The 17,690-nt window shown below is 33.1% G+C and overlaps 1 protein-coding gene across 5 annotated transcripts; it reads right to left on the bottom strand.

Moving 5' to 3' along the window:
- Positions 1 to 621: 621 nt before the first annotated feature.
- KLRF1 (killer cell lectin like receptor F1) lies at positions 622 to 17,098 on the bottom strand. Of its 5 annotated transcripts, XM_010376683.2 has the most exons (6): positions 16,878 to 17,084; positions 12,099 to 12,197; positions 11,099 to 11,248; positions 5,218 to 5,357; positions 4,751 to 4,863; positions 2,203 to 2,781 (listed from the first exon to the last, which is right to left on the bottom strand). In XM_010376683.2, the coding sequence occupies exons 1-6, from the start codon at positions 16,960 to 16,962 to the stop codon at positions 2,673 to 2,675; spliced, it is 696 nt and encodes a 231-aa protein (XP_010374985.1). In that variant the 5' UTR covers positions 16,963 to 17,084; the 3' UTR covers positions 2,203 to 2,672. The 5 variants fall into 5 exon arrangements, 3 of the variants coding, with proteins under 3 accessions (XP_010374986.1, XP_010374985.1, XP_030795385.1); XR_004059687.1 differs by lacking the exon at positions 5,218 to 5,357 and having other exon boundaries at positions 623 to 2,781; positions 16,878 to 17,091; XM_010376684.2 differs by lacking the exon at positions 11,099 to 11,248 and having other exon boundaries at positions 624 to 2,781; positions 16,878 to 17,088.
- Positions 17,099 to 17,690: the final 592 nt, after the last annotated feature.

Genomic DNA, 17,690 nt, shown 5'->3' with positions numbered 1-17,690 from the left:
TCAAGTGTTTTGAGCCTTTTAACATCTTTAATAAGCTTCGTCAAAATGAAATCATAAATTAAATCTTTTTCACCTAAAATCACGTTTGGGATTCTCCAGGTGGGTCTCTGAAAAGCCTTAAAAGATATAACTCTCATCTTGTAGAAATGTTAAATAATTATGCTTATTAGATAAATCATATAGAAAACATTGTCAGACAATAAGTAATACTAGATCATCTTTTAGTGACATTTATAAATATGTTATTGTTATAAATATTTTTCAAAAATTGTGTAAATTCATAAATACCTAATACTCTAGCAGTCATAATTCTGGCTGTTATTTTTAAATGCCATCTATAATACAAGGAACTTAATTTTCTTGTCAATTGTAAACTTTCCTCAGGTTTTTAACCATGACTATTCTAATTGTTTTCTTCTACAGTTTTAAATTCTTCTCTAAAAACATTCATAATCAGATTCATAAAAGATCCCAACAAGTACTCATAGATACAGGTTTCTGATACATTTAAGATTAATAGACTAAATAAAAATGTTCAAAACTCTAATAAAATAAATAGTAGATTTATAAAATTACTAATGAAGATCAAGCAGAAATAAAATTGATTACATAAAATTAAATAACTGATCATGTTTTTGTGACGTTTATTTAAAACGTTGTTGGTCCTTTACTCAAACGTTTTGTCTTTCAAGTGTAAAGTCATTTTCTCTCTTGAGCGATCTATAATTTATGGTAATTTGATAAAATATACTTTTGTGAAAAAAGATAAAACCATTTGGTATTTTTCCTCCTTGATTCTTTCAAAATTTCAAATGTACTTTTTAGTATTCTTATGACAATATGGTTATTTACGTAAAGTTATTTCCATAAGTCCAATAAAATTCTGCTCTCTCTTAATAGCAGAATACAATTAAAAACATTGGTTACATTACTAAGGCTTTGACTAAAATGTCATATTTAACAATATACATAACATGCTTAACTTTGAAGGTTCACAGCCTTACAATGAGTAAATAAAAACTGTTACTTCCTAGAAGTTCCAAAGACCTTAATACTATAGATAAAATCTAAAGTTTGTCTTGGTTTGGCTTTCCAGCCTCAAGAGGCTTTAAAATCTGGTATTTCTGTATAATGAATGTAGAAAAGAAGTTAGGTTTCTGGGGGGAAAAAGCTAGAATACACCTGTTATTAGATCATAACTCTGTACATTATTTCTGAGTTCTTGTTATCCAGAGGGATAGCATTAGGAGAAATAACTAATGTGGATGACAGGTTGATGGGTGCAGCAAACCACCATGGCACGTGTATACCTGTGTAACAAACCTACACATTCTGCACATGTACCCCAGAACTGAAAGTATTAAAAAAAAGAAGAATTTAGCCCCAAGCTGAAGGGGATATTAAGGCCATCTCAGTCACTTCCCCAAAATATGCATTAATTACAATGAGAAAATAATAACTTTACAGTGAATTCAAGCAGAAATTACATCAATCATGTGAATGAAATAAATATAATCAATAATGGAACAAATAAAACTGTGTACCACCTGAAAGGATTCAGAGACCAAGCTTCACTACATCACTTCTATGCCATTTCTGCCAAGAAGATAAAACTGGAATCTAACCATGAGAAACAATCAGAATATTTCAGTTGAAGGACATTTTACGAAATAATCAACGTGTAGTATTCAAAAGTGTCAAGGTCATGAATGTCAAGGAAGATTCACGCACTCTTCCGTATTGAAGGAGGCTAAAGAGATACAGTCACCAGATGTAGACATTGATTCTGAGCTGGATGCTTTTACTCTAAAAACATTATTTTGACAAATAGCAAACCTTGAAGGAAATTTGGGAATTAGATGATAGTTCTATGTCAGTGTACATTTGCTGATTTTCATAATTTTATTGTGGTTATGTAGGAGAAAGCCCCTTTTTTGGAAGGAAATACACGAAAAGTATCTAATAACAAATGAAATGTTATAACAAAATGCATCAATTTGGCAAGTAATTCTCAAGAGGTTCAAGAAAAGCAGTATGTTCTTTTTCTGCACCTAATATCTTCTTATAAGTCTGAAAGCTTCCAAATTTGGAAACAAAAGTGCAAAATATAAAAATTATACAAAATATAAAACAGCACATTTAACACTTTTACCTAGAAATTCTACTTTTAGGGCTTGTATCATAGAAATAAAGGTGTTACTATTTAAGAAAACATTCAGGATGTTTATTGTAGCTGAGTGCAGAGTATCAAAAGCCTGGAAACAAAGTTAATTCTCTTTGATAAAAGGGTAAAAAATGTATAAATCCACATTATATTTCAACCCTTAGAAATAAGAAATTTTGCTTAGGACATTATTAAGAATTTAAAATGCAAGATACAGAAAAGCAGGCATAATTTGATCACATTTGGCATAAAATAAACAATGAATAAAAATCCTGGATATGATCACATGAAGTCACATTGGTTTATACTATCAGGTAAAAATTTTGAAGGGTACATTTTAGTTTGTTAACGGGTTACTCTGAGGCTAGACCAGTGTCAATGATGGAGGGAGAAGAGAGATTTTGGCATTTAATTGCACTTTAAAATCTTACGCCTGGAGATTAATATTAGAAACTAATAGGCCAAATATAGCGATCACTGATTATTTCACTGTGAATTTTGTCAAACTCTAATACTGACAAATCCATTTGAAAACACTGCTGCAGGTTTCAGAGTAAATTTTGCTTTCCTTAATGGCAGCACAGCTGTTTTCTTTAGTTGGTCCCTTTATGAAGAATCTGGGGAAGAGAGAATGAATACTTTGTTAAGCACTGTTGCTGAAGACATCCATTTGGGCCTTCTGCTAATATCCTCTTTTAAATAAAAAAGTAATTCAAAATTTCAAAGCATTTTTACATACTTGAGTTCACTAACGATTACAATAACTCTGTAACTTAGCCTTGTTAGCTGTGGTTGGTCAAGAGTTGCCAGAGAGTCTGCAACTAACAGAGATAAGAATAAATTTCCCTCCACATTCCCATTCTAGTATTCCTTCTCTTGCCCCATGTAGTTCAGTTACATTAAAAATAAGATTAACTCCATTTGGACAGCTCACTTAACCTCTCTTTCCTTCTTATATCTAATTGTATAAGGGTGGTAATAATACTTCATGATATTGTTTAGCATTTATATGAATTGGTGTTTGTAAAGAACTCAATACACAAAGCGACCTATGTATGACCTAAATAATAAATTCCATACTTATTGCATTATTTACTTATAATATAACAGATTAAAAATATTAACAAATTTATATATAAAATAATGTAGTGTTAGTGATACATTCTGATAAATTTGTTTGACCTGTGGAAAAAGTTCAAGAAAGAATCTTGGAAAAGGTGCACATGATCTTCAATGCTTCCAAATTGATAAGGGCAAGTAAGTACTGAATTTTCATATTAGGAAATACACTTTGTCCAAGCTTAGATTTAAATTTTGTATTGAATATATTATGGACAAAAATCTCCAAGCATGATCTAGAGTTAAAACTCAACCCTAAAGGCTAGTGTTGAATGGATGTGGCAAGAGGACAAAACAAAGTTTGGCAACTTCATGACGTTCAGTGACACAACTCTACTCTCAGATGACACACATCCATAATTTTATCCTTCAATCCAAATAATGTTTTTATTCACCTTTTATATTGATTTGGTGCAGTCAGATAGAAAATATTTAATATTTAATGATGAAATGGAAATAAGGGGAATATAATAGCACCATTAAGTTGGTTACTATAATGTACTATTTTTCTATCACTACCAAGACAAATTACCACAAACTTAGTGGCCTAAAACAAGGTTAATTTGTTATCTTACACTTATGAGGATCAGAAGCCCAAGATTGCCCTACAGGACTAAGATCAAAATGTCTGCAGAGTCACCTTCTGGATGTACTAGGGAGGAATCCGAGGCCACTTGCGTACCTTGGTTCACAGAGGTGCTTTCACATCATGTGAATCTCTGTGTTCCACTTCATATCTCCCATTATGACTCTAATTCTGCTTCCTCCCTCTTCTAAGGGATTTAATTGGGACCACCCAGATAATCCAGCATGACATTCCTATCTCCAGATTCCTCATTTAATCATACCTGCAAAGGTTCTTTTGCCATATAAAATAACATTTTCACAGCATTTTGGGATTAGAATGTGGACATCTTTGGGAACCATTATCATGCCTACTAACGTAGGAATAGGATTTTGAATTTACCTGTTTTACTAACTATATTTTTAATTAAATATTTTATTATAAAATAATGCACACGAAAATATTGACAGAACTTTTAAAATCAATAATTCCATGCATTTGTTCAGAGACTTTTGGATAATCTTGTTCTATGTTGTATATATTGTTTATATTTTAACATTGTGATAATCACATAACACAAAAAATGCACGTTGGTTTTATTTTATTACTGAAGATGGCTAAAGAAAGCATTGAGAACTTTCAAAACAGGAGACTGCACTGATGCAAGCTACTTTTCTATATAAAGTGTGAGAAGTTTTAAATCATAAACTACCTTTTTCAAATCCTTTTTCTTTAAAAATCAAGCCAAAATATCTATCATTACTCCTGTAAATACTAAATTAATTTTCATTCTTCTGAATTCTGTAGTACCAGTAACTACTTCAGAGTTGAATTTGGTGAACCTGGAGGAGACATATTCTACAACAGACAATAAATCAGATTGCCTTTTAAGAAAGACTCACATCTTTGGATCTAGTGGAGAACCATCCACCCAAGTCCATGTCATTTTCAATGCAGTAAAGTTAAGCCCCATCCATACGTAGTTTGATTGTCTTAGGTTTTTCTGTATAAAAGCCTAAAATGTGGACAATGAGGGACTAAATGAACAAAATATTTTAGCAATTCAGACACACTGAAGATTTTAAATTTTATTGCAAAAGAGCACTCTGCATGGGGATTCTTATGATAATCAATTCATATCTTACTTATACACATGTTACACACACACACACAATTGCAAGTTGAATATATGAATTTGGGCCAGATCCAGCATGAGAAGTGAGGCACTTGCTTGGAATACAAAATTTAAGACAGTGCCCAAAACTTCATGATCAAAGTAAATGACGATTTAATGCAAAGATGGAAAGATATTTAAGGAAAGCCATTTTCAACTGCAAAGATGCCATAACCCTGATACTAGACCAATTACCATTTCAAGTTCATCCTGTATGATTAGTAGATGAGATTTTCTTTCCAAACAATACACATAACTGTCATTCCAACTTTTCATCTCATTAGAGAACCAATAACACTTCCCTTGGTATTTGAGCCATTCTGATTGGCATAGTACTACAGAGAAATGTAGAAAACAAAATGAAATTAAAGTACATACGCATCTCTGAAAATTGGCAGTAAGAACAATACTTATATATTGTGTAAATAAGAGTTGAGTTACAATAAAATCACTCACAGCAAATTGTCCAGACATAAAAGATGGCCAAAACACAAATGATGGTCCTTGGAAATTAAGACAATTTAATGAGATGAAGCAAAAGCTAGACATAATGGGAATTTTGATGCCAAGATCTATTATATTGACAAAAATAGCATGAACAAAATAAAATAGCTATTGGAGATATTAGATAAAATATAATTTGTGTCACTTAGAATTTATCCACACAAAGGTTTTTTTTTACTTTTAAGTTCAGGGGTACACATGCAGGTTTGTTACATAGGTAAATTTGTGTCATGGGGGTTTGATGTATAGATTATTTCAACATCCGGGTAGCACCCAGTACCCATTAGTTGTTTGTTCTGATCCTCTCCCTCCTCCCACCCTTCACCTTCAAGTAGGCCCCAGTGTGTATGTTTTTTCCCTCCATGTGTCCATGTGTTCTCATCATTTAGCTCCCACTTACAAGTGAGAACATGAGATGTTTGGCTTTCTGTTCCTGCATTAGTTTGCTAAGGATAATAGCCTCCAGCCCCATCCATGTCTCTGCAAAGAACATGATCTCATTCTTTTTTATGGCTGCATAGTATTCCATGGTGTATATGTACATTTTCTTTATCCAGTCTACTATTGATGTGCATTTAGGTTGATTCCATGTTTTTCTATAGTGAATAGTGCTGCCATGAACATACACATACATGTGTCATTACAATAGAATGATTTACATTCCTTTGGGCCTAACCCTAACCCTAACCCTAACCCAGTAATGGGATTGCTGGGTTGAATTTGAATGGTATTTCTGTCTTTAGATCTTTGAGGAATTGCCACACAGTCTCCCATAATGGCTGAACAAATTTACACTTCCACCATCAGGGTATAAGCATCCCTTTTTCTCCACACCCTCACCAGCATGTTATTTTTTGACTTTCTAATAATAGCCATTCTGACTGATGTGAGTTAGTACCTCATCGTGGTTCACATCACTGATCATTAGAGGAAATGCAAATAAAAACCACACAAAGTTTTCAAATCACTCTCCTTGTAGTTGTGTATGTGTATCCCCTTCTCCCTCTTAATATTAAATAATTAATAATTAAATGATTAAATTATGCCGAGAATGATAACACTTTATTTTCAACTTCTGTATTTTCAACCTCTTAATAACTGTAATATTATGTAGTTCTTTGATTTTCCTAAGTTAATATTAAGGAAAATTAAATTAAATGGAAAATATTGAGATTTTTGGCATAGTACTGAGAAAAAGTGAGATATATATAAAAATATTTAAAAAGGCCAATATAACTATTTTAACTTATGACCCATTACAATCTCTCTCTTTTTATTTATTTTTTACCATGACTATTTTTCTTCACATAACATAAAATTCACCATTTTGGCCATCTTAAAGTGCAAATGCAGTGGCTTTTAATACACCCACAATGTTGTACCACTGTCACTACTATCTCATTCTAGAGCATTTGCATTACATATAAACACTAAGTAGTCACTACTCATTTTCTACTTCCACAGCCCTGGCAACCACTAGCCCACTTTATGTCACTATGCGGTTGACTATGATGGACCCTTCATATAAATGAAATCATACAATATGTGGCCTTTTGCATCTGCTTTTTCATTCATTCAGCACCATGTTTTCAAGGCTTGTAAAAGTTGTAGCATGTATCAGTACTACATTCTATTTTATGGTTGTAAGAATATTTCACAACATGTATGTAGTGCATTTTGTTTATCTCTTTATCAGCTGATGGACAGATATCTGAGCCGCTTCCATTCTTCGGCTATTATGAATATTGTTGCTATGAACATTCATGTACAAATTTTTGTAAGGACATATGTCTTCCATCTTATTGGATATATACCTAAAAGTTGAATGTCGGGTCATGTGATAGTTTGAGGAACAGTCAAACTGTTTTCCACAGTACTATAAAATTTTACATTTCTACCAGCAATATGTGAGCGATTTATCCACATCCTCACTCACATTTGCTCTTTTTGTGTGACTATAGCCATCCTGGTGGGTGTGCAGTGGCTTTCCACCCTGGTTTTGATTTCACATTTCTCTAATGAATAATCATATTAAACATCTTTGCAAGTGCTTACTGGCCTTTTGTATAGTGTTCTTTGGAGAAATGTCTATTCATGTCCTTTGCTTATTTTTAAATTGGGTTGTGTTTTTGAGTTATAAGTGTTCTTTATATATTCTGAATATTATACCCCTATCTGACACATGATTTGCAAATACATCTTTCTCTTTTGGTGTGTTGTCTTTTCCATTTGACATGTTAGAAGGACATGAATTTTGGGAATTCAGAGGTAAAACTTTATGAACTGAATGTTTACATACCCCAAAATTCATATGCTGAAATCCTACCTCCCAATATGATGGTATTAGGAGGTGGGCATTTGGGAGCTAAGAACAGATGAAGATCAGAATGGGATTAGTACTTGTAAGAGTCCTGAGATAACTTGAGTCATTCTGCTATCTGCCGTGAGAGATTTCAGTGAGAAGTTGGCAGTCTGCAACAGAGAAGAGGGCCCTCACCAGAACCCAACCATGCTGGCACTGTGATCTCAGACTTCCAGTCTTTAGAACTGTGAGGAATAAATATCTGTTGTTTATAAGCAACCTAGCCTATGGTAATTTGCTGTGGCACCCCAAACTAAGTAAGACATATCCACATGACCTCATCTAAATCTAATTACTTCCTAAAGACTGCATCTCCAAATCCCGTCACATCGGGGGTTAGAGTTTCAATATATGAATTAAGGGGAGGGTACAATTCAGTCCACAGCAACCAAGTAAATGTGAAGGCAAATTGTGATTGATTCTCCTGAAAAATTTTTACTAAGTAGAACATGTTAGCTAAATCTGTTCCCAAACCATTTACCTATGCTTTGAAGGTCATTCATTAAAGCAATTATCCAATAAAGGTGCTCTAATAAAAGGAATAATTTTTCTTAACTCTCTGTAGTCTATAGTTAGCCTTCACTCTCTAGTAGTGGCTTTACACATAGGCCATACCAGGAAGTTAAAAGGCAACATGGTAAAGAATAGAATTCCTTTGACAAAGCCAGCTATAACAGACCACAATCCTGCAGTGCTTTGCCTTGCTTGGTGTCTTGGAGTATTTACCACTCACACTGGTGGGGAAGATTAACTGTTTTCCACTATGTGGTGCCCGCCAATAGTGTAAAAGCTTTCCATGAGATCACGTGCTGACTGAGAAGGTCCATTTCAAGGATGAGCAAAGGAATAGTCTTGAGGGACAACCAGGATGAAAGCATCTTTCAGCAAAATGGGACCAATTTTAATATTTGAGCAGGGAATTGCCTCTTTAATTTACCCTTCCTCAAAGCTATTCACCTCCCAGAAAAATCACTTGAATTTATGAGTGCTTCCTGGAATAAGAGGAATTGGGGCATTCATGTCTAAAAGTCAGTCAGAGCCAGTCAAAGTTGTTTATTTTTTGGAGACTCAACCTCAATTAATTTGGTAAAAGAGTGAATATCTGCTAGAAGAGGCCTGCTTTCATGCCCACCATATCCCTATGTGGGAGCGGGATCCTGCTACCCATGGATACAGAAGGAGGTGCAGAAGGAAAGATTGCCTCCAGAAGCTAAGGAGAAGCCTGGCACTGTTGTCATCCAACCCTAGTAAGTATTGCAATTGTTTCATCATTCTACCAGAGATTATCCAACCTGGGATCCATCTGTCTTTTGGGGTCCAATATAAACTCTCTTTTTCTCAGGGCTCACCCTGGACCAGGGGCCTGACTGTAAGTTGTGTGTTTGGCCTAGCAAAGAGATGGCCTTGCTATCAGTGGTGATTTTGATTCAAGTCAGGTGAGGTGTTATTTGTAGAATTAGCAGACAACAGTAACTGAGTTTGTCTTTCATGAGTTTCCATGAAATCCAGAGCGTCTATGGACTCTTGAATTGTTTTAGCAGTAGATATCACTGCCAGTAAAGAAGACTTAGATATCTGCCATGAGGCTACCAAAGGATATTTGTAAAAATTAAGTTAAATGTGTTAGCTTTTGTCACATGAGGCAACGTATAATAGTTGGAACAAACAACAGGACTAACTGAAAAGCTTGAGAGGAAAAGCTGGGGGATGAGCTTTTCCAGGAATAAGTCCAGGAATAAGGACTTTGAAAAGCTCCCACATAATCCTGAAAATCTGGAAGGCCAGGCACAAGCCCTGGGCTGGGTGCATGCTCAGAAATTACCTGAAAAGGTCCTAAGATCTCGCATCGGACTGACCTTTAAGCTCTGCACACACAAACATTGTGCATATCTGTATTTACAGATGTACATATGACTATCAATATTTATAGATATAGAGATACATATAAATATGTATGTTTCTATATTTACAGATATACACACACAATGGACTATTATTCACCCATAAAAAGGAATAAAATGTGGATGAACTTCAAAAACATTGCGCTAAGTGAAAGAAATCCAAGGCCAAATATTGTGTGATCTATTACATGAAAATCCAGAAAATGTCAGAGGCTAAATGGGGGGAGAATGGAGAGTGATTTGCTTATTGGGTATGTAAGGGATTTATTTTTGGGAAAAGTTTTTCAATTAGATAAACATGGTAGTTGCACAATGTTTGAAGGTTCTAAACGTCATGAGATTGTTTACTTTTAAAGGTTGAAGTTTTTGAATTGTACCGCAGTTAAAAAAAGGAATAGGAAATAAATATATTATAGCTCAATATACAGTATTTATACCTACTTTAATTAATGTTTAATGACATGTATATGATTCCATGTTTACCTACCAAAGCCGTCTTAATTTTTCTAAGGTGTTATTGCAATGATACCCAACACAATGACAGACATTAGAGAAAGGGAGACAATAAAATATGAGACAAAGCTACAATATCTCTATTGGTTTGGGATGTATACCTGTGAAACAGACAGATAAGCCAAATGAAGAGAGTGTCAATCAGTAGAACATAAAATATGTGATATGAACTAGCAGATTAGAAAAAATCCTTTTACAATAATTATGCATTTATCTGGAAAGTCATAATATATCATCTCATACAATAAAATAAATGTCAAAATTATCAGTTAAGTATTTAAAAGTTCAACTTAAACATTTAAAAATAGAAGGTAATGTTATCAAAATTCTGTCTGACTAGAATTTCTAAGCTTAAAAGTCTAAGCTTAAAATCATAACGAATAACTTTTAAAATATTGACTTTTATCCAGTCTGTGTTTCAGAAAAAGAAGAATAAATAAGTGACAAGCAAGAATGGCTAATTACATACTGCTTTTTAATAACAACTAACTGTCCGTATTTGTATGTATCAACTTGATTTTAAATTCCTGGAGGCAAGAGCCTATTTCTTACGTTGTTTTACAATTTTTCTCCCACTGCAACCAGTTTAAAGATATCTGCGCGACAGAGCGATATTCCGTCTCAAAAAAAAAAAAAAAAGAAAGAAAAATAATCTAAATCAAGTTTTGAATGAAAAGTAGATTTATACTAAACCTTTATATGTTAGTTTAATCTATTGCATACCTGTTCAAAAATGCTCAACATTTAGACAGTCCAAAAGATTAAAACAAGGATAAGCCAAAGCCTTGAGGCACACCTGTCTGGTCTGCAGATCTCGAAACACAAAGGTCCTTATTACTTGCATTTCTTCTTGTGCCGTTATTCATTTTTAGGTCTCCAGTATCCTCATGCTCGGTGGTATTTGAATGACTTCCTTTTTGGCATTTTAGCAATACTCCCTGAGAAACTTGAATATTTTAAGGTTAGGTAAATATCTTCTCTGTGGAATGTCTCAGAGACACATTCATTGGGATGATTCTGATGATTGGAACAAGAAATAATTGAGGGGATCACTAGGATCTTTTTAAAATTTTCATGTCTACGGATGGAAAGAATTCAAAATCTTACACAATCAATTCATTTATACAACACATACTTGGTGAGAATTTATTCTATGCCAGGCATTCCTGTGAACTGGTAATACAATAGTAAATGAAGTCAAGTTTCTGCTCTGGGAAGTGTATAGGCTCTTTTCATCCTTTCTTAATGTTTTGCTGCAACCTCCAATACTGTATTCAGCACATTGTAACATAATTACTTAATACCTGCTTCTCCCACTAGAATATAACATTCCTCACCCTGACTATTCTTTTCTTAAAAGTTTTGGGGAATTTGTAATATTTGGAGTATTGTAGTTGTTCAGTGAATATTTGTTGGACAAAAGGAAAAGCAAACTAAATACAACCTTAGATAAAACGCATTAAAATGTTTAAGCAAAACAGTAAAATTGTATCTATTACCAGTATCTAAGAAACACAGAAAAATGGTTTCAAATACCACACATACACACACACACTCTACACATACACTCCTTTCTCCGTATTAGACTGTATGCCACTTGAGGACAAGATACTTACCTGATTTGATTGCATATTAAATATAGCACCGTGTAGTGTACTAATAGAGTTTTACATGCAGTAGCTTCTAATTCAATCTTGGTTAATGTCGTGAAGAATGAATGAATAATTATAAATAGATTTACAAGAAACAAGTAAACATCTTTCATACTTTTATTTAATTAAGATCTTGTAACTTACCCAATAGGATCAGGGAGATCAAAGTCAAAGCCAGAATACCATTAATGGTTCCAGATATTCCCAGTAAGATTTTATACCAGTGCAACACCACTGAATAATCTGAGACATTAATCACATGAATTAATTTAGAAAAGTATGTTTACAGGGAGTAATATAATATCAATTGTAATAATAGGATTGTATAATATATAAGGTTGGGTTTCAAAGGATATTAGGCAAACAAAGGAATGCAGACTAAGTAAATAGAAAAATATATATATTTATTTAATAACGATAACACTCTGGATGGTCAGAAGCTATGTTACATGTCATATCAAATCCTAAGAAATTGCTAATATTTAACATTATTAACTTGTAGAAAGAATTTTACTCTATATACTGAATAATTTTCCAACCATTACAGAGACACATGCACTCACGCACATGCACATGCATTTAGAGATAATACATGTATATCCACATAAACACCTTCTAATTCATCATTAATATAACATTTACAAGTCCTTTGAGCCTTTTTTATTTACTAAGGATGAATCAGAACTAAATATGGCTTTAGGTATCCTGCTATTCTAATCAAAAAAACCCTAAAATCCTTCGTAAGTCATGAATAATATTTCATCTTCTTATTACATGGTAAACTTTTAAGAACTGTTTCATTTTTCATATATTTACACTGTCAAGTTTAAAAATAAGAGTGCTTGTCCAATGATTATTATTCAAGAAACTGCTATCATTGGACAGACATTAGAGAGTCTCATCCAGAGGATTTAGGTCTTCTGGGCCCTGACTTACGAAATTACATGAATAATTGTGTTACACTGAATAAGTGAATATCTATACTTTGTGAAACACTTTGTCCTTATCAAAGATAATTTATGTAAATCTATCATAATAATTGATAAGAATCCTCTGTTGTAACTGAAATATTCTTATTGTTCCGTCAATAATTCGAATTACTAATGCTGAAATTTATATTCTAAATACACTTTAAACCTGGATAAAATAGAGAAACTACATTTGAAGCTGTCCAGCCCTGTCAGAAAAGCACATGATGAACCTTATAGAATTATATTTTACATAAGTAGTTTGCAGGTTTTCTCTTATTATAACGTTGTCAAAGATACTAAAATAATTTTATCAGAATTCATTTAATGCATACGACACATTTCTCAGATTGTTTTTCAATTTTTGATATGTTAATATTGATAAGCAATAAATTCCAAGAAATCAAGCACAGTGTATTAAAAATGTCATATATTTATTTTAAAACTTAAAAAATAATTATCAGAAAACATTAGGAAAAAAAAAGTTGTGGAAGGCAGTTGAAATTCAACCCAGACTCAATTATTTCTCCCAAGCACGTCAGGTTGCAGTGAGCTGAGATTGCACCACTGCACTCCAACCTGGGCGACACAGCGAGACTCCGTCTCAAAAAATAATAGTAATAAAATAAAAATAAAAGTAAAAAAAATTTTTAAGAGATGTTGAATAATGGAGAAAGTAACACTTTCATTATCCTGTATTTTCTCCTGTAAGGAAGTGGTTTAATTTAACTTATAATGGTTAAAACACAAGCCTTTTTACCACTCAAAACCAGAAATAATAAAATAAAAAACCAAAATCAGTCTTATGAATGTCTATACAAAAATGTTAAATACATTATCAGCAATCAAAATATATTATAACCATGTTTGGTTTATTCTAGGAATGTAAAGATTATTCAATAGTAGAAAATCCGTGTTAATATTATATTAATAAAGTTAGGGAAAAATCTATCATCATCTCAATAGATGTAAAAAATGAAATTGATAAAATCTTATACCTTTATGTTAAGAAAGAGAAGTTAATGGATACTTGTTCAACGTAATAGTTTTATGTTTAATGAAGCTAACATCTTATTGAATTGAGAGAACTGAAAGCTTTCCTGCTTAAGTCCAGAAAAAGAAAGATATCTCAAATCTCCACTACTTTTTAATATGAAGAGGTAATACATAATGCAATGAAGAAAAAATATTCTAATTACAGGTAGAAATATTAGAAAAAGAAGGTAAAATTATTTGAAAGTAATGTGAGTACAATCAATTGAAAAAAATACCATAATTCCAGGAACAAAAAATAGTAGCTGCATTTATAAAAATAACATTCTAAAATCAGTGCCCTGTATAATCCAGTAACCACTGTGAAAACATAGATGAAAGAAATTCATTCCTCATGGACAGTTAACCAAAAAAACAAACAAACAAAAAGAAAACTAGACAGAAAATTGCCCCAACCCAATACAAACAAAACAAAACTAACTGAAAACCGAGTAATATTAATTTGATCATGTTCTTGGAAAAGAAAACTATGTGTCATAAATATAAATTCTCCCTAAGCTGAATGACAAACTAGGAAGTAATTTAGATGTAAAAGCTACATCGGGTTGTTTTATTTTTTGTTGTTTGTGGTGAGTGAGCCTGAATAATTTTTTATAAAGTTACTTGGAAGAACAAAAGAGTGAGAATAGCTAAGTAAACACCGAAAATATAGAAATACAAAATGGTACAATTTTATGAAGGGTGCTGGATTTATTCAAGGTGGATTTCTCTGAAAGTAATTTTTTTAATTTTTTAACTTTGTATTTATTTATTTGAGACAGGGTCTCACTCTGTTGCTCAGGCTGGAGTGCAGTGTGGCACCTTTATAGCTCATTGTAACCTTGAGCTCCTGGGCTCAGAGATCCTCCCGCCTGAGCACCCTGTGTAGCTAGGATTACAGGCATGTGCCACCATGACTGACTAATTTTTTTATCTCTATTGTTTGTAGAGATGGGAGTCTTCATTTATTGCCCAGGCAGGTCTTGAACTCCTGGTTTCAAGTGATCATCCTGCCTCGGCCTTCCAAAGTGCTGGGATTAATGGCATAAGCTGCCACACTTGGCCCTTTATTATATAAGTTTGACTGAAAATATGTAAATGTTTTACATTACTATAAAGTAAGTTAAACAAAAATGAAAAAAATCCATAAAAAATGAAGAAAAGGAATCTAACTAGGTATTGCTAGTGTCTTCACTATAGAGAGAGGAATTACTTAAAGCGATTTTAAAACATTTAATGGTGCATGCTCAGTGGAATATATCTTAAGGATTTTTAAACCTGCAAAACATTTTAATCTGTTTTAACTAACTATCTTAGTATAATATTATTTCTATAGTGATTCTGAAACTACTATAGATGCATAGTGGGATAAAGCAGCTATGTAATTTCTTACTATCCCTGGCAACAAAGATTTTTCAATATATGAGAAAAGATTTACAAATACGCCACAAAATTAAGTTATATGAATGAACATCATAACCCCAAGGCTCAAATTGTCAATCTAATTCACATCGGATATGTCTTACCTCAAGCTTTAATAAATATTAGCTAAAGGTACAAAACATAAAATATTAGTATGTGTCGCTTAAATATCTGGGAGCTGAAAATCTGCACATTTTTGCCTCAGAAAGACATTTATGAACAGAGTGTGGAAAAAAGTCTACAGAGAAGTCACTATATTTTGTAGTCTTTCAGGTTTAATATCTCTAGTTTCCAAAAATGAAATAAAAACTGAGCATAGGCAGTAAAGACTTGAAAATATGGGAATCTGTAAAAATTGACATGAAAGAAACAATAAATTTTGTACACATAGCAGGTGTGTAACTCTAAGATGAATCAGTGATGGATGATACTTGCAGAAGGAGTCAAGAGATAAGTAACATTTTCATGGGTGAAGTTATTAAAAGAGAAATATTTAGAAAGCAATAGAACAGAACAGACAGTCTCTATAACTGTGGTTATTTGTGTCTTTAATTTCTGCTTATCTCTTTTGCCATATCACATTCAGGTGGCATGATGGAATTGCACTATGTATGGAGGGTATGCTTGAAGTGGTAAATTAAATTGTTGATTGCTGGTGCATAAACTTTATTTTGAGTCAACCTGGTGAAGAGCATATTTTAAAGTTTTAGAGAAGTTGAATTAAAAATTAGTATTAAAGGCCGGGCGCGTTGGCTCATGCCTGTAATCCCAACACTTTGGAAGACTAAGGCGGGTGGATCATCTGAGCTCAGGAGTTTAAGACCAGCCTGGCCAACATGGTAAAACCCTGTCTCTACTAAAAATGAAAAAAATTAGCCAGGCATGGTGGTGGGCACCTGTAATCTCAGCTACTTAGAAGGCTGAGCCAGGAGAATCACTTGAATCCGGGAGGCAGAGACTGCAGTGAGCCGAGATCATGCCATTGCACTCCAGCCTGAGCAACAATAGTGAAACCCCGTCTCAAAAAAAATAAAAAAAAGCATTAAAACAGCACATTCTATGAATGATAAGGAGGTGAATGGCACCAAATATTCACTAATTTGAAATTATTAATTTTAATTAAGTGTGCATAGTTCCTCAGAGAATGTCCTTAAGAAATTACATCAGACAAAATATTACAAGTAAGCGTTAGCTCCACATTGATAAATGGGAGAGAGAGAGAGAGAGAGAGAATATCTTATGGGAAATTTGTAAGATTAAATGAAGGAACACAGGTAAAACACTCTGTATAGTGCCTGCAACTGGTGTTTCTTAAATGGTAAGAGTGGTTGTTATTTTTAAATCATTATTAGTATTGAAAGAGAGGGAAGGGAAGAAAGATGCAGAGACAGAGAAAGGAAAGCACCCAAATAATGAAACAGTCCAATAACACAATAGAAGAGAATGTGGAAAACTACTATGTTAATTCACACCAATTGAAAAACGAAATTAAGTTCTGTACCTTTAAATGTAAGTTGAGCTGTTTGGGTAGAACTCCTTTTCTTTGACTGTATATTCAATGTCATGTATCTTTCTTCATCTTGCATCTTCAGTGTGAGTGAATGTGTGTATATACAAGTATGGTTTGTTTTACTAAGTATAACATGAAATGAGGAAAGAATAATAAACCTGCTGCTAATCAGAGATGCTCCTCAAATCGTCCTTTCACAGTACATACGAGGGTTCACAGTTTCATTTATTTGTGAAAACCTCAGAGGAAATGTTTTCTTTTTAAAAGTTGCTTTTCCATGACGTAGATAACACATAATTTCTCAACTGTCCACCACATATTGAATTGAATATTCTTTTGAGTGCTTTATAAATTTCTATTAATTTACCTTAAAGTCAAGGGAATGGAAATGATACCCCTTTTTGAGGTGAAGTAAATAATACATGGCTGCCTTTTGTTAGAGCCTAAATATTTACATTATTTGAATTACACTCCCTAACATATTGATATTTAATTTAATAATTTGCAATTGCCAAACAATTAAATTCTTTATCCTAAAACAACATCGTTTATAAATCATACTAATAATGTAACAATATGGTTTGTTTTTTTTTAATGTTTAGGTTCAGGGCTACATGTGCAGGTTTGTTATATAGGTAATATCATGTCACAGAGGTTTGCTGTATAGATTATTTCACCACCCAGGTATTCAGACTGGTACTAAATAGTTACGTTTTTCTGATTCTGACCCTCCTTCCACCCTCCACCCTCAAGTAGGCCCCAGTGTCTGTCGTTCTCCTCTATGTGTACATGTGTTCTCGTCAT

The sequence above is a fragment of the Rhinopithecus roxellana genome, chromosome 10, assembly GCF_007565055.1.
Source record: "Rhinopithecus roxellana isolate Shanxi Qingling chromosome 10, ASM756505v1, whole genome shotgun sequence".
In the NCBI taxonomy this organism is placed as follows: Eukaryota; Metazoa; Chordata; class Mammalia; order Primates; family Cercopithecidae; genus Rhinopithecus; species Rhinopithecus roxellana.
The sequence above is the reverse complement of the archived record's forward strand: the minus strand, read 5'-3'. Positions and strand labels throughout refer to the sequence as shown.